Here is a 26,100-nt window from a genome sequence, read left to right as displayed (position 1 = left end):
TGTGTACACCATCATGACCAGCCAGTTTTTCAAAAAAAAATTTTGTAGAGATGGATCTCCCTGGGTTACCCAGGCTGGTCTTGAAGTCCTGAGATCAAGCAATACTCCAGCCTCGGCCTTCCATAGTGCTGAGATTATAGGTGTGAACCACTGCACTCCCAAAGTCTGTGTTTTAACCAAAAGATTATACAGTTCCTGTGTGTGGACCAAATGTATAACAGGAAAAAGATTAACAATTAAGTGGACAGATAGGCAACAAAAAAGATTAATAGTAAAACCCAATGTCTAGGCTTGGCACAGTGACTCATGCTTGTAATCCCAGCACTTTGGGAGGCTGAGGCTGGCGAATCACTTGAGTCAGGAGTTCAAGACCAGCCTGGCCAACATGGTGAAACCCCATGTATTTTTCTACCAAAAATACAAAAAAAAAATTAGCCAGGAATGGTGGTGTGTGCCTCTAGTTCCAGCTATTCAGGAGGCTGAGGCAGGAGAATCGCTTGAACCTGGGAGGCAGAGGCTGCAGTGAGCCGAGATTGCACCATTGCACTCCAGCCTGGGCAACAGAGCAAGACTCTTTCTCAAAAAAAAAAAAAAGAAAAGAAAAGAAAAAGAAAAAAAAAAGCCCCAGTGCATAAATGAGCAGAGAACAAGAGCTGATAATTCAGTTCAGAGGAATTGCAAGCAAGCTTGGTTTCTAATCCTATTACAGCTACAACAGTATCACTCTCCTAAGTGCTGCTGGCTCCCCTACTCCTGGTCTGCACCCCAACCCCAAGGGTCCGATGTGCCTGTTTCTCCCTGTGCTTCATCAGTGTGCTCATGGAAGGCTTTGCGATGGAGACCCCCTTCAAGACTCGCACCATACTTACATGATCAACCACGTTGGTGCAGCCTCCTGCGTGGATGAGGACCCGAGACACATCCTCCGAGCCACTGAGGGCTGCATAGTGAAGGCAGCTCAGGTTTTTCTAGAAGGAAACAGGCATCAATGCAATATCACAAGGACTCCTCCTACTGAGGTTTGCAAAGCTCTTTGAGATTCATTTTTCCATTTGAGTGTCACAACACCCCTGGGAGTATTAACTGAGGCTGGAAAAATCAATGACTCCCAGGCCTCTTGACCAGTAAAAGGAACTCACTGTGGTCTCAGTCTTTTCCTCAACTCCTATCACAATTGCAAGAATGTAGACCAAAGCCTGCCCAATTCTATGGCTGGTAAAGACATGCAGATGATAGACTCTAAGGAGGTGGTTTTCTTTTTTTTTCCCGAGACAGAGTCTCACTCTGTCAGCCAGGCTGGAGTACAGTGGCACAATCTCGGCTCACTGCAACCTCCACCTCCCAGGTTGAAGTAATTCTCCTGCCTCAGCCTCCCAAGTAGCTGGGATTACAGGTGCCTGCCAGTACGCCCAGCTAATTTTTGTATTTTTAGTGGAGACGGGGTTTCACCATGTTGGCCAGGCTGGTCTTGAACTCCTGATCTTGTGATCCACCCGTCTCGGCCTCCCAAAGTGCTGGGATTACAGGCGTGAGCCACCGCACCTGGCCAGGAGGTGGTTTTTAAAGAGGAAGACAAGTAAGATTTGCCAACACAGAGCAAACTCCACCCAGCATGCACTGCCCAGCACAAGCTGGTCTTAGTGCATCCAAACAGGATCCTGGCAGGGCCAGAATGGAGGCTTGATCTTGGTGGGCCTCAAAGGGCTCTCTTTCAGTCAGAGCCCAACCTGGCCCAATGATCACCTTGCACAAGGCACACACCAGGCAGGCCGCACTAGGGTGACCCACCACTGTCTCAGTTTGCCCAGGATTGAGGAGTTCTTGAGATGTGGGACTTTCCATTTTAAAATCAGGACAGTATGGGGCAAACCAGGACTAGCTAGCCACCCTGCTAAAGTCCCAGCTGAGGGAGTACCTGAGGTGTATGGGACTCAGTCCATCTCCCAGTGGGAAATGCAGTCACTATGGGCTTGGCACCTCCTCCGAGACCCTGTGGCATGATATTCTGAGAGGGGTGGGTATGTTGAAATGGAACGTGGCCTCTGCCAGAAACCACAAGCTGAGGCTGGAGCACAAGGCCTGGTGTGATGAGCAGCTCCAGCCCCCCACCCAATGGCCACCCAGCTGGGTGCAACCTTCGCAGTCTCTTTTTTTTTTTTTTCTTGAGACAGGGTCTCACTCTGTCACCCAGGCTGGAGTACAGTGGTGCAATCATAGCTCACTGCAGCCTTAAACTCCCGGGCTCGAGCAATCTTCCAGCTTTGGCCTCCCAAAGTGCTGTGTTACAGGCATGAGCCACCTTGCCCAGCCTACTTTTCTTTTCAAAGCCAGTCAGATTAAGCAGTGGGGAAATAAATTTTTAGCATAACATTTTAATTCTCTGTTTTTGAACTGCCTGTGTATTTTTGCTATTATTATTTATATTGTATTATTTATTATTAATATTTTTGCTATACTATTGACATTTAGAACAAAGCAAGAATTCCAGAACCTGAAGCCATTCAACCAGCCAGAAAGGTTATTTGTCACTGATTCAAAAATAAAAAGCAAAGCAAAAACACCAACTCACTACCTAAAGAAAGTCCACAACCCCGCTTTCCAGGTCATAGAGGAGAATTTTTACTGGCAGAATTGATGAGTACAATGGGGAGAGAGAGAAGAGGTTCATCCAGGGTCACACCCCAAGCCCCAGCTCTGTCAGGGGAAAAGCTTCATCAGTGGGTGGGAGCTCTGGAGTCAGGGGAAAAGGCTTTTGAGACTCAGCTTGGCCTCGTACTAGCTTGTGACCCTGAGAAAGTGCCCTCAAAGCTCTACTTTTCTCATCTGCAAAATGGATGGAATTTTTCTGAGGTAACAGTTATGAAGGGGCTTTGTGAACGATCAAGAGCTCAACAAATAGAAGACACTAACAGGGCCGGGTGCAATGGCTCCCGCCTATAATCCCAACACTTTGGAAGGCTGAGGCAGGCGGATCACTTGAGATCAGGAGTTCAAGACCAGCCTGGCCAACATGGTGAAACCCCGTCTGTACCCAAAAAATACAAAAATGATCCGGGGGTGGTGGCACACGCCTGTAGTCCCAGCCACTTGGGAGGCTGAGGCAGGAAAACTGCTTGAACCCAGGAGGCGGAGGTTACAGTGAGCCAAGATCGCACCATTGCACTTCAGCCTGGGCAACAGAGTAAGACCCATCTCAAAAAAAATAAAACAAAAAAACACTAACAGGTGTTGAGGTGTTGGGCCCTATTATGTCCTGGGCACTGTGTTAGGTATTTAATCCTCACAACAATGTAAAAAAGTAAATGTCATTGCACTTTATAGTTGGGAAACAAGGCTCAGAGAGGTTAAGTAACTTGCTCCAGGTCACAGGGCTCAGCAGTGGAGAAGCCAAGATCAGAACCTGGCCTGCTGCCTCGAAGCCTCTATTCACTCAGGGTTCAGGAATCCCTGTGGCCGTTACTGCCGACACGGCTATGGCTCAGCACTCAAGAGCAGACCGCAGTCTTGGGAGGGCCTGGCTACCTGGGTGAGGGCGTTCACGGTGCTCCCAGCCCTGAGGAGGAGCTGCACACAGTCAGGGTGGGACCCTCCAGCAGCTGCATGCAGGGCAGTCAGACCTTCCTGCAACACACAAGGAGAGCAATGAGGATGGTGGGGAGGCCCACCCAAGTGACCCCCAATCCCATGGTGAGAGGATGCCCCTTGTGCCTTGGCCCCAGGGCCCCTTGAGCTCTCCACTGCCCTGCCCCTGAGAACAATGAGCTTTCTTGTTTGTGATCCCATGAGCCCCACCCCTGAAGTCCTCACTTTGTGGAGCACACACATCGCATAGTCACTCCTGGCTCTACATCTCTGCTCATGTTCTGCCCCTGTCAGGCTGTCTCAGCCCCTCCCCTCTATTTCCTCCTCCTCCAGCAAGCCCTCCCTCACCCTCCTGTCCACGGTGACGTCTCCCTTCTTTGAACACACACTTTCTGTCTCACTTCTTTGGTGATCCATCATGCCAAGTGCCACCATTAAGCCTAGAGTTCAGTGCTGCTGCTTGTCTTTCCCTGGTGGGCTCTCAGTTCGAGATCATGCCCTCAGCCTCCTGGCTTTAGACTTCACCATGGACTGGTGGGGGTTCCTCAAAGGCAGACAGCAAGTGAGGGTCACGCATCTCGCCATCCCCAGGCAGTGACTCACCGCATTCTGCTCCTCCAGGTCCAGCCCGATGTCCACAAGTCGCTGCAGCACAGCCATGTGGCCCCGACCAGCAGCCAGATGAAGGGCCGTGTTCCCCTCCTGCAGGAAAAAGGGCTCCTGAGAGGCCAGCAGACCAGAGAGCCCCAGAATCACAGACCTGTGATGAGCTGCAGCCATGCACACTGGGTCAGTGCCACCCTGCTCCTGACAACTGGGCCAAAAACTATAACCAGGGGCAGATTCAAGGGCCAAGCCCTGGTCTTTCTTTCCTTATACTTCAAGGCAGGCACATTGCTTAAAAATTAAACAAATCCAATTCTACTTTCCACGTGCCCATCTGAAGCCAGTCCCTCCTCGGGTCCCCTAGATCTTTCTCTTCTCACTGCTCAAGGCCCCAGCAACTCTCCCCCGAGCTCAGGCTGTTGCAGGCAGCTGCTTGGCTCAGTCACCTGCCTCCCTCAAGTCTTTGCCTGAGATGTTAGTTTCTCATTGAGTAGCATGGCCTGCCCGGGCCACACTGAAACTACAAACCCCACCTCTGTCCTCCTGAGCCTATTTTCCCCACTGCACGGATTGCCTGCTAACACACTCTGTCACTGGCTGAGTGCTTAGTGTTTACCGTCTGACTCTTTTTTTTTTTTTAATTTTACTTTAAGTTCTGGGATACATGTGCAGAATGTGCAGGTTTGTTACACAGGTAAACGTGTGCATTGGTGGTTTGCTGCACCCATCAACCCGCCACCTAGGTATTAAGCACTGCATGCATTAGCTATTTGTCCTGATGCTCTCCCTCCCTTTGCCCCCCACAACAGGCCCTGGTGTGTGTTGTCCCCCTCCCTGTGTCCATGGGGTTCTCATTGTTCAGCTCCCACTTATGAGGGAGACCATGCAGTGTTTTGTTTTCTGTTCCTGTGTTAGTTTGCTGAGGATGATGGTTCCCAGCTTCATCCATGTCCCTGCAAAGGACATGATCTCATTCCTTTTTCTGGCTGCATAGTATTCCATGGTGTATATGTGCCACATTTTCTTTATCCAGTCTATTACTGATGGGCATTTGGGTTGGTTCCATGTGTCTGACCCTTCTTGCTGGAACATAAGCACCACAGGGGCATCTATTTTGTTCTCTAAAGTTTCCTTAAGTGCCTAGAATAGGGCCTGGGCACATGGCCAACACTCAGTAGATATTTGTTCAATGAGTCAATAATGTAGGAGGGTCTTCAGGTGATCATGTGGAAAGCTTGACATGTGTCCCTGGAACTTGAGGGCCAGAGGACTGGTAGTTGCTTTGCACTTGGAAAGTCTAAAGGTGACAGTGACATAGCCAAGAGAAGCAGCTGGGCAGGGCAGAGGGCAGCTCTGCATTGGGCAGGGCAGAGGGCGCAACGTACTTTGTATCAGAAGTGGCCCCTGCTGAGGTCAGCCTGCTTGGGGTTGTCTTTTGAAGGGATCTCCCTGCCAGGCACAGTGCCTTACACCTGTAATCCCAGCACTTTGGGAGGCTGAGGTGGGCAGATAGCTTGAGCCCAGGAATTCTAGCCTGGACGATATAGTGAGACTCCGTCTCTACAAAAAATACAAAAATTAGCCAGATGTGGCGGTGCTTGCCTGTAGTTCCAGATACTAGAGAGACTGAGGCAGGAGGATTGCTTGAGCATGGGAAGTTGAGGCTGCAATGAGCTGTGATTACGCCACTACACTCTAGCCTGGGCAACAGAGTAAGATCTTGTCTCAAAAAAAAATTGAATTCAGCTAAAAATAATAAAATTTTAAAATAATTTTAAAAAGCCCTCAACAGCTTTGTTTTTCTCTCCTTGCCAGCTTCTCTGCAGGCTGTAGCCTGCAGGCCGGCTGCTGCGAGCCAGGACAAGCAGTGGGAAATGCAATCACAGCATGAAATCTCTGTGTTCAGAGACACGGAGGAAGCAGATGAACCATGAAGGGCCAACACATGCCCCCAGTTAGCAGGGTGTAGAGACCATGGCGGGGCTTTCTTCTTCCTTCTGGGTTATAAATATCCATGTCTTGCCCTTTGAAGCTGCAAGTGGCACACATGGATGCCTGACAGGCACTCGCACTTTCCTGGGCAGGGCAGGGGGCTCAGAGGCAGGAGAGCTGGACAGAAGGCAGCCTTGGCGTGGGCCCGGGGCCCTCTCCCCTCCACCCTGGGGATGTCCAGCATCTCCACTTCTGTGAGGCCTTGACAGCAACACTTCGCCCTTCCAAGTGGAGGTAATAGCTCTCTCTGGGCTCTCAAAGCCTCCCTAGCATTCTAGAGTACACGTGGAGTGACCTGTGTTGTCATTGACTCTAAGAGGTCTATCCCCCTTATCAGGCATTGAAAAACTTACTGTGCCCCCCTCCCCAGATGAAACTGAAAATGAAAACACTCCCATTCTGAAAACACAAAACTTAACGGGGGTATGCAATTTTAAAAGCTTCTTTGCAGAATTTCTGATTGCAAGATTCTGGAGAAGTTCATCAAAGCTGTATTTTATCTTTCTCTGTTCTTGGTGCTCATGCTCTCCTGGGGCCCTGAGGTGTGATCACTTTGCCTTTTGGGTTAGCCAGTCCTGGCAGGCACTGCCCTCCCCACTCTCTGTATGCCCAGTTCCTGGCCCAGTGCCTTGCACAGGGCAGGACCTGCTCAGCCCAAAAGCATGAGTGTGGATGGACTCAGTGCAGAACCCAAGGGGGTCCAACCCAGGAGGCAGCCTGGTAAGGGGAGAGAGACAGCTTTATGCATTAGGATGCTGCTTCCAAATCCAGCTCTACCTGTGTCTTGCTGTGTGACCCTGGCTAAAGCATTTCCCTCTCTGGGCGTCAGTTTCCACAACTGTAAAACGAGAAGGCTGAATTCAGACCCCTTCCAGTTCCAAGACCCTGCAGTACATTTGTGTGTGAGCTCTCTATCACTTCATTATACACAGAACTCCCTCTATCCTGGCCAACCACATTAACCAGAAGATTAATAATGGAGTTAATCTCTTTGTTGGTGGCATCATTTAGAATTTGCTGTAACAGGCCGGGCACAATGGCTTACGTGTGTAATCCCAGCACTTTTGGAGGCTGAGGCAGGTGGATCACAAGGTCAGGAGATCAAGACCATCCTGGCTAACACAGTGAAACCCCATCTCTACTAAAAATACAAAAAAAATTAGCTGGGTATGGTGGCAGGCGCCTATAGTCCCAGCTACTCGGGAGGCTGAGGCAGGAGAATGGCGTGAACCTGGGAGGCGGAGCTTGCAGTGAGCCGAGATCGCGCCACTGCACTCCAGCCTGGGCGACAGAGCGAGACTCCGTATCAAAAAGAAAAAAATAAAAAGAGAGAATTTGCTATGACATATGATTCACAAGGGTCCAATGATAAGAGTCATTTGCAGGGTAGACCCTCTGGTCCCCGTCCCTTACCCCTTCTCAGATTGGTGAAATCCTGCTCATAAGCCTTGAATGATATGCTCCCTCTTCCATGCTCCCAACCTATTCCTGCCATAACCATAGCAGAGCAGATGTGTGGCTACCACCCCCTTACACTTCCCCACATCTGCCAACAACAGACAACCCCAGTAGATCACAGCCCTACTCAAGCCACTCCAGGCAGCACTACCAACCACCCAGATCTGCCACCCTGGCCAGCCACGTCGGATCAGAAATCCTTACTATGACTGTGGCACTGAGTTCCTCGAGTAAAAAACGGTGTCTTGGGCATCTTTATGCCACCAGCCTGTAGCACAGGGCTGGCCCATAGCACATGCTATTGAAGGGCCTGCTGGATGAACACTAAATACGCTCTCATCTTTGGGCCACACGGCCCTCCAGCACAATGGGAGTCAGACGTGGACACAGATGAGGAGCCAGAGCCTGGAAGGTGGCAAGTTTTGCACCCTGGTCAGGATCCCAGAGCCTCACGGACACAGTACCTTGTCTTTGACACTGTGGTCGCAGCCAGAGCCCACGAGGAAGTCCAGAGCATCCAGCTGCCCGTGCTCAGCTGCCCTGTGAAACGCCGTCCTCCCCAGCTGGCCAGGAGGAGAAGTGGTGTGAGCCTTCCTCACTCTGTCAGTGGGCATACCTGCCTCTGCCCACCTGGCCTCTGTTCCCCAACGACTCTGGCTTTGCAGTGGCCTCTCCTGCCCCAGACAGTGTCCTCTCCCCTTGCCTCCCCACACCCTGCCTGGAAAGCCCAGACCCAACTTCCCAACAAGAGCCACTTGCTGGGGTCCCTCCCTGGCTGAAGTCCTTAGGTGGCTCCTTGCTGCCTAATGAATAAACAGATTCTTGAGGATGGGGGTTGAGATCACCAGAGGGACCCCAACCACCCATCAGACCTTCCCTCCTAAGATTCCAGTCCCTCAGAACTCACACTAGAGCCCTTTCCTGTCCCTAAAGCTCCTACAAGCCTTGCTCTTCCATTTGGTGCCCCCTCCAACCGCTGACTTCCAATCTTACCCACAAATCCAGTTTATTTACCAAATGCCACCTCCTCCAGGAAGCAGAAGCAATGGCTTGCTTTTCTAACCCACCTAGTCCTTGATCTGGGCCTCTCTGCAGCAACTGACTGTGTTCTGCTTGTATTCTGCTTGTTTGTGCCCCAACACCTCTTCCCTACCAGCGGCTCCCCAGGCCAGGTGCAATATGCCCACAGATCAAAGGATGCACCCAAGGAATGTGGTAAGCCCAGTGGGCAAGAGTGGCCCCAGGAGCCCCCCACCCAATGGGAATGATGAGTAGCCCTGAGGCACTCTCACCTTGTCTACGTGGTCCAGGGCCACATCCTCCAGGTCCTCCATTATGAACGCCAGCACAGGCACATGGCCTTTTTGGGCTGCGCAGTGCAGTAAGGTCAGGCCATCCTGGAAACAAGTGCAGGAGGGTCCCTGCAGTCTGTGAAGGGAGGCCCTTTTCACACACTGCCAGTCTCCCAAACAGCGAGTGTTTGGGACCCAGAACACAGCCTCCCCATGGATACAACACTGTAAATGATGAATGGACCCCAGGGATAACCCACTCTGCTGCCCACTTAGCCTCAGGGGGGCTGGCAGGAGTCGGGATGCCAAAATTCAAATCCCAGCTCCAGCACCCCTCAGCTCCGGAGTCTCAGGCCAGTTACCGCCACCTCTCTGAGCCTCCACTTGCACATAGGACAAACTAGCATCATAATCCCTGATCACTTCAATGGGTGGTTGAGAAGACTGGACCTACAAGAAAAGTATTTTACAACTGAAAATTAATTCAAACATGTACGATGAGGTCATATAGCACTAGTAGCCTCCAGAACAGTTAAGAAGGTTCTAGGTATCTGCCTCCCTTGATATAGCTGCTAATGAAGAAGCAGGTGACCAAGTGACCAGTGTATGTCACTAGGAAGTGACCTCCTCACCTTCTAGGGCAGAATAAGAGCAGATGTGGTCTGCAGGGAGTAGAGGGAAGTGGCCTGGGTTGGGGGTGGACAGGAAGAAGGTCTCTGGGGCCTAGAAGCAAAAGGAGGGAGACTTGCAAATACTATGTTTATGCCCCAGAGCTTCTACTCTTGCCTCGTATTAAGGTCAGATTATTTGAAGTCCTGTTTGCAACCCATCAGTGAGTCATAAAAATCAGTAGAACAGTGTTTTACATCTTGACAGGGGTCAAATCTCAGTGAATATAAATTTTCAATATGTGTATTTCTTTTCTTTTTTTTTTTTTGAGTCGGCGTCTCACTCTGTCTCCCAGGCTAGAGTGCAGTGGCGCAATCTCGACTCACTGCAACCTCCACCTCCTGGGTTCAAGCAATTCTCCTGCCTCAGCCTCCCGAGTAGCTGGGATTACAGGCAGCCGCCACCATGCCCAGCTAACTTTTTGTATTTTTAGCAGAGATGGGGTTTCCCCATGTTGCCTAGGCTGGTTTCGAACTCCCGAACTCAGGCAATCTGCCTGCCTCGGCCTCCCAAAGTGCTGGGATTACAGGCATGAGCCACCACGCCCGGCCCAATGTGTGTATTTCATGTTGGTATCATGGACCCCTTGATATGAAAGGATGAGAAGGGCACTTCCCTCTTGTGTTCTTCCCAAATTCCATAGCCCTGGACTGATGATTTTCATGAGGAAAACATGAGACATACCCAAATTGAAGGACATTCCATAAAATACTTGGCTACTACTCTCCAAAAGGGTTAAGGTCATGGAAAACAAGGAAAAATGAAGAAGTCATCACAAGATTGGAAGAGACTAAGGAGACAAAATGACTAAAGCATTATAGAATATTAATGGAAAAACTGCTGAAATCTTATTATAGTCTATAGTTTAGTAAAACTGTAAATATCACCAATGCCTGGCAAGGTAGAGCTACATAAACAGCAGGGAAAGGAGAAAGCTTCAGGGCAGAAGCAGGACTGGGCCTGTGGCATCTACAGGTAGGATGAATCCCTTTGGGGAAGACCTTGAACAAGAGATTGAAAGGAAGAGTGGGGTCTATTATTTGCAAAGTTGGCTGCATCTATTCCTCCTGCCCTTGGAAGCACACCCCAGGATCGTGCTACTCTTCTCACTGAGAATCTACACTGGTCCTGTGACGGGCTTTTGAATGCAATGGAGGTGATACCATGTGGCTTTCCAGCCTTGGCCTCTAGAGCCCTTGCCAATTCTGCTCTGGCTCTTTTGCTGTCCTGAGGCAGACACATAAGGAAGTCTAGGCTGAACTCCCTAAGGATCAGTGGCCACCTGGAGAAACCAGCCGCACCATCCCAGACGTTCCAACCCTTCCTGCAGAGGCTCCAGACATGTGAGTGAGACCCTCCAGGGCCAGCCAGCCCCCAGCCCACCCACCTGCTGACTGCAGCCTTGTAGGTGAGCCCAGGCAAGGCCACAGGAACTGCCCGCCAATCACAGAATTGTGGAAAATAATATATCATTACTTTCAGATTCATCACGTTTAAATTTTAGAGTGATTTGTTGCCAAAAACAGAAAATGAATATACAGGGGATGTGCTTAACTAGAAGAGTCCATGACTCAGAACCTCACCCTCCATATACACCCAAGACCCCACCTCCCTCATTCTAGAACATGGAGGCTCATTCACAACTCTGTTTATAGTATACTCCATCAAGACAGCACTGGATTCCCCAGGGCCACTGAGCCCTTCCAAGGCCAAGCCAGGCCAGGCTGGCAGGACTAGACAGCAGAACCCTGAGCTTGAACCTGGGTGTATTCATAGGGCGCCCTCCTGCTGGCCCCTCCCTCCCACACTCCAGCTCAGATCTTGTGACCCACCACATAGGGACATGGTTCTCTGGGATGGATTTTCCAACCCAAATGCTTTCAGGCACTCCCACCACTGCCAACAGGATCCTAACAATGGCATGAGACAGACTTCTTATGTGCCACAACCCTTTTACATCTGGTGAAGCCTATGACCCCTTCTCAGAATATTTACTTAAATGCAAAAAAAAAAAATTATACAGGAAAAAAAATTAATCAAATACACAGGCTTACAATGGCGTATTAGTTTCCTATTGCTGCTATAACAAATTACCATAAGCTTCATGGCATAAAACAGCACAAATTTATTATTTTACAATACTGGAGGTCAGAAGTCTAAATTGGGTTGGCAATGCTGTGTTTCTTCTGGAAGCTCTTGGGGAAAATCCATTTCCTGGCCTTTTCCAGCTTCTAGAAGCTGCCCGAATTCCTTGGCTAGTGGCTCGCATCACTCCAGCCCTTCCTCCTTCATCACACCTCACACACATCACATCACACCCAACAAATTCCTATTGGCGTGTTGGGTTCTGGGGGTTCAGAGGTTCTAGGGATTAGGATAAGGACATCTTTGGGGTGCCATTATTCTGCCTACCATAAAAGGAAACCAATTATATTGAAATTAAGTTATCAAAATATTACAAACCAAGTTTTCAATCTAGTAACATATGTGCTTCCTTACTGACCCGTTAAACAACAAGATCTAGTGAAGGGTCTAATCACTGCCATAATTGCAATGTAATGATAAATGTAAGGAGTATTTTAAGATAACTGCAAAAACTTCCATGTGATATGAAAATAGCTACATTTTCTATTAGTGACAAAGTCACAAGTACTAATGTTACCTACATTCATGATTGAAAAAAAATGCTAATTAGCCGGGCGTGGTGGCACACGCCTATAGTCCCAGCTACTCTGGGGGCTGAGGCAAGAGAATTGCTTGAACCCAGTAGGTGGAGGTTGCAGTGAGCTGAGATCACGCCACTGCACTCCAGCCTGGGTGACACAGCAAGACTCCATCTCAAAAGAAAGAAAAGAAAGAAAGAAAAAATGCTAAATTTTCAAGAAGTTAGCCAAAATAAATATGCACTTTTTTCCAATCCAAGTTCATAGGTCCTCTGAATTTTCTCCAAGAACCCACGTGAGAACTCCTGGCTGAGGGATTTGGCCCAGAAATGTTTGCATTTTCCTATGGGCCACTGACACCCTAAAAGGTGAGACACCAGTGGAGGGATTCCGGGCACTCTCACTTGCTGGGGCCCTGCTCCCTCAAATCCCAGTGCAGGCTGATAGAGTAACTCGCCCACCATACCACACTTGGTAAATGATGCTTTGCTCCTTTCACCCCACCGCACTGAGCACAAGGGGTGCAGGGCCTGGCAGGAGGGTGGAGGAGACCTCACCTCCTTCTCATTTAATTTTCCTAACTACGCTCTGAGGGAGTTACTTTGATTTCTCTCTTGTAAATAAGGAGGCCAGCCAGAGGGCTGGGAACTCTCCCAACTCACCGAATAATAAAGGGAGGTGGGGGAGATCAGATGAAAGAGGGATAGGCAGAGGCAGGTGGGGGACCGGAGGGGCAAGCAGGGGTCGGGGACAGAGGTCGGGGAAGACCTGTGCATCCAGGGATGGGGGAGCCAAGGGGACGGGGTCTACCAGCTGAGGCCTTACCTTGCTCTCACAGTGGATCTTGGCCCCTGAGTTTACCAAGATCTGGAGGATTCGTAAGTGGCCGAACCAGGCAGACAGGAGAAGCGCGTTCATCCCAAACTAGGGGAGAGGACATAGAGGAGGTGAGAAGAATGTGGGAAGGCGTGGCTGTGCCAGCCAGGCCCTGTGCCTTATGACTAAACCATACAACCAGAAGGAACTATAAGTGCCACTTAGTCCAGGGAGCTCCAAGCTTTAGGAATTTAAAGACCAAGATTTTTTTTTAAATAGAGGCTGATGTACTGTTGCAAACTTTTAAAATTTTTTTTTTTGCTAAATGAAACTTAAAAATAAAACAGCTGCTGGCCAGGCTTGTTGGCTCACGCCTGTAATCCCAGCACTTTGGGAGGCTGAGGCAGGAGGCTCACATGCGGTCAGGAGTTCAAGACCAGCCTGGCCAATATGGTGAAACCCTGTCTCTACTAAAAATACAAAAATTAGCCAGGTGTGGTGGTGGGCACCTGTAATCCCAGCTACTTGGGAGGTTGAGGCAGGAGAATCGCTTGAACCCAGGAGGTGGAAGTTGCAGTGAGGTGAGATCACGCCACCGCACTCCAGCCTGAGCGACAGAGTGAAACTTCGTCTCAAAACAAACAAACAAAAAACCAGCTGCCATTTACTCTCATCATCATTTCATAAAGAAAGACCATTTTAAAAGAAAACAATTTGTAAGGAACCAATCTTAGAATATATTCTTGACAAATAAAGCTTCATAACTGGGCGTGGTGGTTCACACCTGTAATCCCAATACTCTGAGATGAGGATCACTTGAGCCCAGGAGTTTGAAACCAGACTGGGCAAAATAGGGGGACCCCCATCTCTACAGACATTTTCGTAAAAATAAGCCAGGCGTGGAGGCACACTCCTGTGGTCCCAGCTACTCAGGAGGCTGAGGTGGGAGGATCACTTGAGCCCAGGAGGTAGAGGCTGCAATGAGCTGTGATCGCACCACTGCACTCCAGCCTTGGTGACAGAGCGAAACCCTGTCTCAAAAACAAACAAACAAAGACAAATGTAGCTTCATGAAAAATACATTGTCCCTGTTTTCTGATTTGCTATGACTGGTGAAGACCTTATCCTGGACTGGTGTTTAAGAATGGACTGTTTAAATCTCCCATAGAGGCTGGGCATGGTGGCTCATGCCTGTAATCTCAACACTTTGGAAGGGACCAAGGTGGGAGGATCGCTTGAGCCCAGGAGTTCAAGACCAGCCTGGGCAATATAATGAGACCTGTCTCTATAAAAAAAATTCATTAGCTGGGCATGGTGGTACATGCCTGTAGTCCCAGCTACTTGAGAGACTGAGACGAGAGGATCATTTGAACCGAGGAGGCAAAGGTTATGGTGAGCCAAAATGGCACCACTGCACTCCAGCCTGGGCGATGGAGTGAGAGCCTGTCTCAAAAATAAATAAATAAATAAATAAATATCCCATAGGATATCTTCAAGGCAGATAGCTTAAGTCTGCAGCACCACACCACCTCACAAGACATCCCTGTGCAGTCAAACACTGGCTTCTGTTAGAAATGCCTCCTCGAGCTCTATTAAAATCTGCACTCCTGCAATTCCCATCCCACCAACTCTCTGGAGCAACTGAAAATATGTCTATGCCTCCACTCAGGGCAGCCCCACACCTATTTGCAGGGTGCTCTTCCTCCACATCTGCACCGTGCTCCAGGGTCCCCAGAGTCCCTTCACTGACTGACCTCCACTGCAGTAGGGTTCTGCACTTCCCCCACCTCCCTGGAATATTTTCTTCTCTGTGAAGAGCAACCCCAGGCCTCCAAACTCAGCTCCGGGGATACATCAAGAGCCAGCCAGATCCTGGGAATGGTTTTTTGCAGTGCCTCCTTGGGTGTGGCTCCACCAGAAGCCTTTGTGAGGGGTACCAAGAAAAGGGGTCTTAGCGGCTGGCACCAGAATTCCTCTTAGGGAGAGAACTGTGGGTAAAAGCCTTGACAAAGGGTTGAGGCAAAAGGTGAAACTCAGAGGGAACTCACTGATCAGCAGGCTCCCGAGCATCCAAAGAGAGTTGCACTGCTTTGCTTTAGAAACAGGCGGGAATTTGGAGGCAGGAGGGGGGTGGTGCAGACAAGGACAGCACTGGAGAGAGGAGGGAAGCAGAGGCTGGGGCCAAGGCAGGGAAAGGACCAAGGGCCTTTAAAGAACAGAATGTCAAAGAGGGGTCTTTAGGATTTTTACATTGTTTTCATGTGTAATGTAGGTCTCCTCTATTTCCCAGTTTGGAAAACCACACCACAAGCCTTCTGTGAATGGAGTCCTTGCAAACCAGGGAGAGGTACCATGTTTGGGATGACACCAGGGTGGAGTCAAAAGACTATTTGCAAAATTTCAAAAGAACGCCAAAAGTTGACCAGAAGCTGGAAGCAAGAGCCAGCAGGGACCACAAGCATTTAAGTTCTTCCTCATGAAATCCTAGGGAAGGTGTTGGATCTCACAGAGAGCCTCAAATGAAGGTCTATCATCCAAGATGGGGCCATATTTTTTTAATTAAAAATTATAAAACAAAACAAAAGAAACAAATGAGGGTCTACAGCTGGCCTTAACTAGAGCTGAAGAGGCCAGGAGACCCGGCACTGGTTCAGAGCTCAGCGCCTGGTAGAGTATCAGCAACTTTGCACTGGCTGCAGGAGGAAGGACAAAGAAGAAGCATGGGCAGAGTCCAGAGGAAGGAGTCCACAGGCACTTGGGAATAAAATGGGTGAAGGCTCAGGACTGGGGGAGGGAGAGCCATGGGAGCCAGAGCCTCCTGACAGTGGGGACCCCCGGGATACATCACAGTCTTATACCAGCTTTCCCCACATACATAGTTCCTAGGAACTGTCCAGGCCAGAGTCCTGTGGCATATCACTAGAGACCTTCCTCCAACAACAGGATTTCCCTTCTCCAGTGTCTCCCGAACCCCGTTACTACAGCAGGCAAGCCCAGCAGGCTGTCTTATTTTTCAAAAGGTTACTTATTGCCATTTGCAAAAGAAACAGAGAGGATCCTTTTTTTTTTATTTTTTATTTTTTTGAGACAGAGTCTCGCTCTGTCACCCTGGTTGGAGTACAGTGCCACAATCTTGGCTCATGGCAACCTCCGTCTCCCAGGTTCCAGCGATTCTCCTGCCTCAGCCTCCCCAGTAGCTGGGATCACAGGCGTGTGCCACCACACCCAGCTAATTTTTGTATTTTTAGTAGAGACGGGGTTTCAAAATGTCGGCCAGGCTGGTCTCAAACTCCTGACCTCAGGTGATCCTCCTGCCTCTGCCTCCCAAAGTGCTGGGATAACTGGTGTGAGCCACCGCACCCGGCCAACAAGGAGGGTTTCTAAAATGGCCCCCTCTTACTGTTCTCCCTCATAGCTTCTTTTCTCACTAAACCCCTGAAGGAAGAAATAACAGCACACTGGTGATAGTGGGGGTCTTTGTGGGTATAAAGACTTGCTGCAAGAGGCATTAGTGTTTCACCAGGGAGCTCAGGCTAAGGATCCTAGACATTCTGCTCCTAAAGGTATCCCTAAATGAGGCCTAAGCAGGCACAGGGAGGAGACAGGATTGGGGAATGGGGAGGTAAGGGTTGCTGCCTCACCTCAACCCCAACTAGTAATCAAGCCCCCACATAGTGAAGCCTGGGAGCAGAGAGAAGCCGGAACAAAGAAAATTGTTTTCACGGACAACCAAGTCGCTGCAGGGAAGTTTATGGTTTTATTTTTTATTTTAAAATTTTTATCTATTTATGTATTTAAACACCAAGTTATGAGACTGGCTAATTTTTGTATTTTTTGGTAGAGACGGCGTTTCGCCATGTCACCCAGGCTCGTCCCAAACTCCTGGGATCAAGTGATCCACCCACTGGGCCTCCCAAAGTGCTGAGATTACAGGCGTGAGCCATCGCGCCCAGGCGCTTTTTAAAATTTAAATGTAGACAAAGCCATAAGTGTCTCCCTTTCAAATGTCATTATTAGATTCAGCCTTTTTCCCAAACCTGTAGAGATAATTTTACAGACCCCGTTACTCATCAGTGCTCTCTCTCAGCAACACACTGCCTGCCAATTGGTTAACTAAGATTCTTAGTCTTTATCCAAGATTTTGATTGAAGTGTTAGCCAGGGCAGAGCCCTGTGGCATATCATGAGAGACTTTCCTCCTGGTGCTTTTGCTAATCAGGTCTCTATCAATCCACCCAATTATCTGTTCTACAGCCCTCTCCCTGTTCGCATGGTATCACGAGGGACTGAAAAGGCTCTCTGAGAACTGAAAGACCCTTGAAAGTGGAGAGCTCTTCATTACTGTACAGGAGGAAAATGGAATCAGTGCAGTGTCCCTGGCGCCTAAAGCCTTTGACTCCCCGCCACTCTGCACCTGAATGTCTGCATATTAGCAGCAATCTCGGCAACCGGCTCATAGACCCAGAGAGATCTCCAGTGCCCCCCACCACCCTGAGACAGACAGACAGACAGACACGTACACACAGATGTGCCTCTGTGAGGGCCCCTACCGCATCCTCCTCGTCCACAGCAGCCTCGTGCTCCAGAAGCAGACGCACAGCCTGCTCGTGCCCTGCACCTGCAGCCCAGTGCAGGGCCACCCTGCCCACCTGCCCGGAGCGAGATGACACTTGTCAGGTGCCGCTGCCACCTGGCTGCCTGGACCACCTCCCACACCCTCCCCCAGGACAGCTGGTCTGCAGGCTGGAAGGGTCTTTGCTGGCTCTGGTCCCCTGCTGGCTGGGGACCCAGCCCCATTCTGCCACATGCTCCTCTCCTACATGGCAGCCAAAGCCAACATAGTAAAATGACTGGACCCATCTGTCCCCGTCTAAAACTCTTCACAGTTTCTCATGGCTCTCAGGATAAACTCCTAACCTTGGGGATGATGAGGCACTGCATGGTCTGGCACTGCCCACCACTGCTTCTCAGAAATGCCAAGCAGCTTCCCACCTCTAGGCCTTTTCCTGCTGTTCCCCCTGCTGGAAAGCTCCATGTGGCCAAGGATTATACTCCAAGTCCCTGAGAGGCACTGGAGTGCCTGGGTTCTGTCCCCTTCCTTCTCTCAGAATGGGGCTGAAGGGGCCTGACCCACCACCTCATTCTCAGCCCACCTTGGCAGTTCATAATGTTATCCAAATAGGCCTGGGGGAAGCTGGCCTGTGGCCCCTGTGCCCACTTCTCCCCTCTGTAGTTTTCAGCTTATGAGGGGACAATGAAAGGAAGCACTAGTTTTCACTGTGGTCTCAGGCAAGCCACATCCCCTCTCTGGAGCCCAGCTGCTCCTTCCTTCTTCAGGGCTTCTGCCCATACTGTTCCCTCTGCCTGGAACACTGTCCTTCACCTGGCTCCTCAAAAATGCCACTTCCAGCAGGGTGAGGTGGCCCAACGCCTGTAATCCCAGCACTTTGGGAGGCTGAAGTGGGAGGATAGCTTGAGTCCAGGAGTTTGAGACCAGCCTGGGCAACATAGCAAGACCCCTATCTCTAGAAGAAATACAAAAATTAGCCTGGCATGGTGGTGCACACCTGTAGTCTCAGCTACTCAGGAGGTTGAGATGGGAGGATCAACTGAGCCCAGGAAGGTCAAGGCTACAGTGAGCTGTGATTGCTCCACTGCGCTCCAGCCTGGGTGATATGAGGTCCTGTCTCAAAAAAAAAAAAAAGAAAAAGAAAAAAAGCCGACCCTCCTGCACACGCTCTTATGACAACTTATCACAGAGGGAATGAATTGTTTGTGGGATGCTTTGTGTAATGTCTGTCCTCCTCTTTTGCCCATCTGCCAGCTTCTGGCTGCTGACCTTTGACCCTGGCCCTCCTGGCTCTAACCTCTCAGATGCGTCCCAGAAGTTAAGAATTTGACCTCTGGAATTGCCCAAGCCTGGCTTGGCATCCTGACCCTGACCTTGGGTGGAGGCCCAACCACTCTAAGCCTCAGATCCCTCGAGACAATGCAGGCCATGAGGACAGAGCGTGAGCCTCCCTCCAAGTTTACACATGCAAACGCACTTGCCTCTAGCTCAGATAAACTGTTCCCCCTGTATACTGGCATTATCATGACACTATCCCAGGTGCCCCGATTCAGAGAAGCCCATTACGCACGTGGTTTCTGGCCCTGGTGTTAACCCTCCTCCTAATCAGCTCCTGCATCCTGCAGACGTTGTTCTGGCGGGCGGCCTCGTGGAGCTGCCTCTCCAGAGGAAGCACTATGGGGAGAAAATGGGGTGCAGGATGAGGGGGAGGATCCCCCATACTGCAGACAGGAGAGGTAAACAACCCATTCCCACTCCTGAACATTTGGGGCAGGGGTCTTTCAGCTAGGAATGGGGGCAGAGCGGCACAGCCCTCCTCCCTCGCAAGGTCAGGGTCCTCCCCAGACAGGCTGCTCTTCCTCATTAACTCACCCCACAGCCACGCAACCAGGATGTGGTGAAACCCCGAAGATGGAAGAGCAGGGCGAAGCCATTTGCAGCAGCCTAAATGTGTGCCCCATTATCCAAGTTTCATGTACCCTCCCAAGAGCTGCTCTTGGGGAAGGAAATGAAATTAACTCCCTCTGGAGTCAGTAACCACCTTTTCCACGGCTCAGTCTAGTGTAGAAAACAGCCAGGATTTACTGAGCCACCTACTGCGTGCCAGCGCCGGGTGAGGCCAGAGGCATGTTTACCCCACTCCTGTACCTTCCATCTCCTTGCTCCTCCACCCCTTCTTCCAACCCCTCTGTTGCCCAGGCTGGAGTACAGTGGCATGATCTTGTCTCACTGCAACCTCCGCCTCCCAGGTTCAAGTGATTCTCCCACCTCAGCCTCCTCAGTAGCTGGGATTACAAACATGTGTCACCACACCTGGTTAATTTTTGTATATTTGGTAGAGACAGGGTTTCACCAGGTTGGCCAGGCTGGTCCCCAACTCCTGACCTTAAGTGATCTGCCTGCCTCGGCCTCCCAAAGTGCTGGGATTACGGGCATGAGCCACAGCGCCCAGCCTCTTCCAACCCCTCTTGCCCAAATCCTAACCAGCTTCCACCTGCCCGCACTGAGGCCACCCTGATTTTTCTTCTCTGTGCTCCTCTCACCCTCATCGCTGCACCTTTAGCACAGAGTCTCAGATTAAAGGGAACCTCAGAGGTCCCCCTGCCAACCCCTGTTATACACACCTGTGGGCTCAGGGTCAGGCTGCAGGTTAGTGTCTGAGCCAGGAGGACCCAGGGCCAGATGATCCCCATTGGAGCCCCGTGCTGCCGTCATCCTGACGGGTCTTGATTGTGAGGATGTCTAGTCTCCATGGCTAGACTCCAAACATTTTGGAGGCCCTGGCCACACTTTACCCTTCCTGATCCACCCACAGCTCACAGCAGGCCCAAAGGTGGGCACAGGAGGAATCCACAAAACTCTGCTTCTGAGCCAGGCATGGTAGCTCATGCATGCAATCCCAGCACTTTGGGAGGCCAAGGCAGGAGGATAGCTTGAAGCCAGGAGTTCGAGACCAGCCTGGGCTAAAAAGCAAAACCTCCATCTCTACAAAAAAGTTTTTAAAAAATTAGCCAGGTGTGGTGGCACATGGCTGTAGTCCCAGCTACTCAGGAGGCTAAGGCAAGAGGATTGCTTGAGCCCAGGAGTTTGAGGCTGCCAATGAGCTATAATTGCACTTCTGCACTCCAGCCTGGGCAACAGAGTGAGACCCTGTCTCTAAAAAGAAAACAAAAACAGGCCGAGTGCAGTGGCTCACACCTGTAATCCCAGCTCTTTGGGAGGCCGAGTTGGACAGATCACGAGGTCAGGAGATCAAGACTATCCTCGCCAACATGGTGAAACCCCGTCTCTACTAAAAATACAAAAATTAGTTGGGCATGGTGGCGCACACCTGTAGTCCCAGCTACTCGGGAGGCTGAGGCAGGAGAATTGCTTTAACCTGGGAGCTGGAGGTTGCAATGAGCCGAGATCACGCCACTGCACTCCAGCCTGGTGACAGAGCGAGACTCCATCTCAAAAAAAAAAAGAAAAGAAAACAGAAACAAAAAAATCTCTGCTTGTATGAGTGACACCAACAATCCCCAGACGAATAGATGCCTGTTCCCTCTCCCAAAGTGCTCACACATACTAGCACAGAGACAAATATTTGCTGGCCCTTTCCATAGTCACTGCAGGGCAAGTGACCCCATAGCCTGCATGTTTGGTCCAGTATGAATGTCTGAACCCAGCCCCTTTGTGTATCCAGGGACAGGTGACGAGTGTCTTGGTAGGGAAGGCTAAGATGCACTGAGGTGAGAGACAGGCCTGCCATGCAGTTTGTTTTTCTAGATAAATTCCACACAGTCTTCTCCAGATGAGAAAGAGGATCTTGAGCTTTCTGGGGCCTCATGGATACAACCTGTGGATCTCAGAGTTGCTACCCCGGGGGGCAATCACACAGTCCTGGGTTCAACTCTGGCTGAACCACTTCCTAGCTGTGTTAGGCAGTTTCCTCATCTGCAAAATGGCAGTGTGAGCTTCCCTACAAAGTTAATATCATGATTAGAAATGAGATATGAAAACCCCCTGGCACATTGTCTGGCACATAATGACCACACCACCACCACCACCACCATCATCATCACTATTATTCCTCCAAGGCAAAGGGTCAAATTCTGGTAGCCAAAGAGAGCTGCCACTTCAGATGTGAGCTTACAGAGGCCTGGGTTATAGTACCTGCCCTGCCACTTTCCAGCAGCAGGATCCTGGGCTAGTCACATCCCCCTTGTAGGTCTGTTTCTTCCATTGTAAAACTGGGGGAGGGTGAAGAAAGAGATCTGTATAGGTCCCTTCCTGTCTGGCACCCTCTATCTTATGTGCAGCTTAGGGGGATTGGCCTGGTTTGTATTGGCAAACAGCCAGGAGTCCCAATGGGAAGCTAGCAGACACTGCATAGGGCCAGGCCAGAGAAGGTTAAGTTAAAATGAAATCAAGTCCAGTCTCATCTCTTCCATCCACCTCCCACCCGGCACCCTCTTTCTGGCCACATCCAATACCCACTGAACTGTGAGCCTTTGCCCATGCTGAGTCCTCTGCCCAGAATTCTCTGCCACACACCCCAATGCTCCATTGCTACACATTCTTCGCAGGCCCACTCAAGTGATCCTCCGCCCCAGGCAGAACCATGTACCTAATCTTGATTGAGCATTCCCACCCCCAACACATCCCTCAGCTGAGTAGATGCAGTGTGCCAGCATTTTGGACACTATAGGTCTCAAAGGAATCCAGTGAGCTGCACTATGCGCATTTGAGGGAGAGCCCCAGGATTCAGCTGTCAGGATTCAGCCAGGGCTGCAGGATCAAGGACTCACAGTGCAGACACCGACACAATCCTTCTCTCCCCTCTCCCAGACAGTGCAGCCCAAGCTGCCCCAGGCCAGCTGATGCCCACACAGACGCTGCTGCCCGGCCTAGAGGCCCTGGCACTGGGCGCACTCCTTGAGGGAGGCTCGGAGGTGCCCTCATCCCACCTGTGGCCAGTCAGGCTCCTCTCCTCTGAGTGCGTGCCCCATCCGATGCGGTCTCCACTCTCTATCTAGCCCCAGCATTCCGGGTGAGCTGGGGCCTTCAGCACTTCTACCACTCAATGGCTGTGTGACCTTGAACAACTCATTTGAACACCCTGTGCCTCAGTTTCTCATCTGCGAAATGAAGAGAACATGATGTCCTACCCATATGGCCGCAGCGAAGATCAAATGACGTGCCTCTCCAGGGTCAAGGCCTGGCACCCAAAGTATAGCACGCAGTCAAGGATCGCTATTACCTTTATTATTTGTAGCTAACCTCTCAGCCGCTGCTCCCCGCTCACCTGGCGGGTGGCGTCCCCGAGTCCCAGACGCACTGGCAAGGTCCCCTCGGCCCGGTGCGCAGACCGGTAACCATTCCGCTCGGAGCCACACAGACGCCCAACTCGGAGGTGGCCGTTCGGAGGGCGCCAACCTCACCCAGCACTCCTCAAACGGATGCGGGGGGTCCTCTCGGCCTCGGCACGCCCCCCTTCCCCCTCCCGCCTCCAGGCAGACTCACGGCCGTCGGTCTCCCACGCCAGCTCCTCCTGCATCCTGCCTCTCCGCAGCCCCTGCGCGCGCTGGTGCCCGGGCGCGAGGCGCGCGTCCGCCGGGGCGGGGCCCGGGGAGCCGAGAAGAGGGGGCGGTCGCTCCTCCAGACTCCACGCCCCGCCTGCTAGGAGCGCAGCTGCAGCGGCCACCCTAGTCCCGGACCAGGATGCAGGTCCCTCCTCCTGCTCTCTTAACCTGCCCACCCCTCCGCGCCCGAGGCCGGCAGGTCGGTGCCACGCTGAGTTCCGCAGGTGCCCCTGACCCAGTCTCCTCCCCGGGAGTTCGCCCAGCCTCCCCGGCCCTGGAGATAGATGCGCACAAGGCATCTGGCAGGCTCACCCTCCTCGCCCCTCTTGGGACTCGGGGCGGAGGGCTGAGCCCTGAGCCCGCCGCCTCAGGCGCAGAAAGTCAAACCCCAAAGATGTGAGCTGGCGTTTAAGGAACCACAACCTCAGCAGGTCTGCAAGCATATGAAGAGATGGTCGGATTTATCAGTGTTCGGAAAGATAATGAGATATCACTTATACCCATTAAGACTGGCAAAAATTAGAAAGCTGAATAAGCCAAATGTCAGCGGAGAATATGGAACTGTCGATCTGGAAAACATGCTGGCTGTAATGAGGGAAATTAAGGGAGAACCCTAAAATCCAGCTCCTTGATATAGATCTCTGAAATTCTCTTGCAGGCCCATAAAGGGACATGTAGGAGGATGTTGGTTGCTGTGTTGCTGTGATTGCTGGGAGTTGGAGACAACCTAAGCTCCCTTTCTTGTAAGAGCAGATGGATAAACTGTGCAGCACTCAAAACAAGGGACCCGCTGTATTCGTGGCAATATGGATTTAAACAACTAGTGCTAGGCAGAAAAAGTAAATAACCAAATAAGACCTAGGAGACAATATCAATAAAAATATTACAAATGCATTTACATCAAACAACACAGACTTGCAAAGACACATAGAAACAAAAAGATACACGTTAAATACACCAGAATGGGTTGCACTTCAGACCCTTTGGGGATGTCCATGTACATTTTGCCTTAAAGGTATTTACAGCTTCTTTGAATTTAGGGATAATGGGGTCTCAGGCATCTCTATCCCAAGGCAAGAAGCCAGCAAAGCCATGATAGGTGTAGTTACTACTTTGGGGATCAAAGGAGGAAGAGCATCTTTCAGTCATTAGTCCTTAGGATATAGTTCAAGAAGGCTTCCTGAAGAAGGAGGTATTTGGAATGGCCTTTGAAAAATAACATAATGATAACAGCTAACAATTAATGAGCCCTGAGCCAACCCCTCAAAACGGTCTCAAAATAACAATTCCAACATAATAATCAAAGATATGATTCCTTTTTTTTTTTTTTTTTTCTGAGACAGAGTCACTCTTTTGCCCAGGCTGGAGTAGAGTGGCTCACTGCAACCTCTGCCTCCCCGGTTCAAGCAGTTCTCCTGCCTCAGTCTTCCATGTAGCTAGGATTACAGGCACTCGCCCCCACACCTGGCTAATTTTGTATTTTTAGTAGAGATGGGGTTTCACTATGTTGGTCAGGCTGGTGTTGAACTCCTGACCTCAGGTGATTCACCTACCTCGGCCTCCCAAAGTGTTGGGATTACAGGCGTGAGCCACTGCACTGCACCGCCGCTTTTTGTTTTTTTTGTTTTTTTTTAAGACAGAGTCTCACTGTGTTGGCCAAGCTGGAGTGCAGTAGCGTAATCTCAGCTCACTGCAACCTCTGCCTCCCAGGTTCAAGCGATTCTCATGCCTCAACCTCCCAAGTAGCTGGGACTACAGGTGTGTGCCACCACACGCGGCTAATTTTTGTATTTTTAGTAGAGATGGGGGTTTCACCATGTTGGCCAGGCTGGCCTTGAACTCCTGACCTCAGGTGATCTACCCACCTAGGTCTCCCAAAGTGCTTGGCCACCACGCCTAGCCCAAAGATATTATTCCTGAAAATGGTTTAAATGTTTTTATAAAGCTTTTGTCACGTGTACATCCCACTAGGGGCATAGTGTCACGTTACTGTTTTAGTCACTTGGAATAGTTCTCTATGTGGTTATGCCACCAACTCAACATGCATGGTTTATTTATTTTGTTTTGCTTTTGTTTTTTAGATATTTTTAAATGTTAATTTTGCTTTACAATTATGTCAAGTATTTACATGTTTCAAAGTTAAGTCTCTGAAGGTTGTCATACTCAGCTGTGGTGATGGATGAAGAGGGTACCACTGGCTTCCAGCCTGGTCTCCCTCTCCTTCACTCCACATCCAGCTTTTCTTCCCAGCTGCTGAGCCTGCTGACCAACAGTGGCCCCAGGCCATCACGGACTTGGCTGCAGACCCAGGGCATTAGTACCACCCATAGACCTCCCCAGGAGCTTTCCCTTGTGGTTCCATTTCAGCAGCTGGACATACTTGGTTTCTCAGATGACTGACTAAGGACTCCTCTGATCCCCAACTCCCGTTCTGGTCCTTCCACAACTGTGTAAGGCAAATTACTATCACAGATCCCTAATCCCAGGGGTCCCCAACCCCCAGGCTTCAGACTAGTCCTGGTCCATGGCCTGTTAGGAACTGGGCCACACAGCAGGAGGTGAGCAGAAGGAGAGGGAGCATTACCACCTGAGCTCCGCATTCTGAAAGATCAGTGGTGGCATTAGATTCTCATAGAAGGGCGAACCCTATTGTGAACTGTGCATGTGAGGAATCTAGGTTGCACACTTCTTTTTTTTTTTTGAGATGGAGTTTTGCTCTTGTTGCCCAGGCTGGAGTGCAATGGCTCACTGCAATCTCTGCCTCCTGGGTTCAAGCAATTCTCCTGCCTCAGCCTCCCATGTAGCTGGGATTATAGGTTTGCGCCACCATGCCCGGCTAATTTTGTATTTTTTTAGTAGAGACGGGGTTTCACCATGTTGGTAAGGCTG

General features: G+C 50.5%; 1 protein-coding gene across 7 annotated transcripts in view; it reads right to left on the bottom strand.

Moving 5' to 3' along the window:
* Positions 1-23,217, bottom strand: part of ANKDD1A (ankyrin repeat and death domain containing 1A) — a 41,504-nt gene extending 18,287 nt beyond the window's left edge. For 3 of the 7 annotated variants that reach the window (XM_002825550.5, XM_063716691.1, XM_063716692.1), the window contains exons 1-9: positions 23,153-23,217; positions 19,218-19,321; positions 17,598-17,726; positions 13,088-13,186; positions 8,931-9,035; positions 8,103-8,201; positions 4,186-4,284; positions 3,523-3,621; positions 870-968 (exon numbers count right to left, since the gene is read on the bottom strand). In XM_002825550.5, coding sequence (XP_002825596.4) covers positions 870-968; positions 3,523-3,621; positions 4,186-4,284; positions 8,103-8,201; positions 8,931-9,035; positions 13,088-13,186; positions 17,598-17,726; positions 19,218-19,321; positions 23,153-23,186 — 867 coding nt within the window. In that variant the 5' untranslated portion in view covers positions 23,187-23,217. Of the gene's footprint in view, positions 1-869; positions 969-3,522; positions 3,622-4,185; positions 4,303-8,102; positions 8,202-8,930; positions 9,036-13,087; positions 13,187-17,597; positions 17,727-19,217; positions 19,322-23,152 lie in introns of all 7 variants that reach the window. The other 4 variants (XM_063716690.1, XM_063716693.1, XM_063716694.1 and 1 more) reach the window with 4 other exon arrangements.
* Between the last annotated feature and the right edge of the window lie 2,883 nt (positions 23,218-26,100).

Source organism: Pongo abelii, chromosome 16, assembly GCF_028885655.2.
Source record: "Pongo abelii isolate AG06213 chromosome 16, NHGRI_mPonAbe1-v2.0_pri, whole genome shotgun sequence".
Taxonomy (NCBI): domain Eukaryota; kingdom Metazoa; phylum Chordata; class Mammalia; order Primates; family Hominidae; genus Pongo; species Pongo abelii.
The sequence above is the reverse complement of the archived record's forward strand: the minus strand, read 5'-3'. Positions and strand labels throughout refer to the sequence as shown.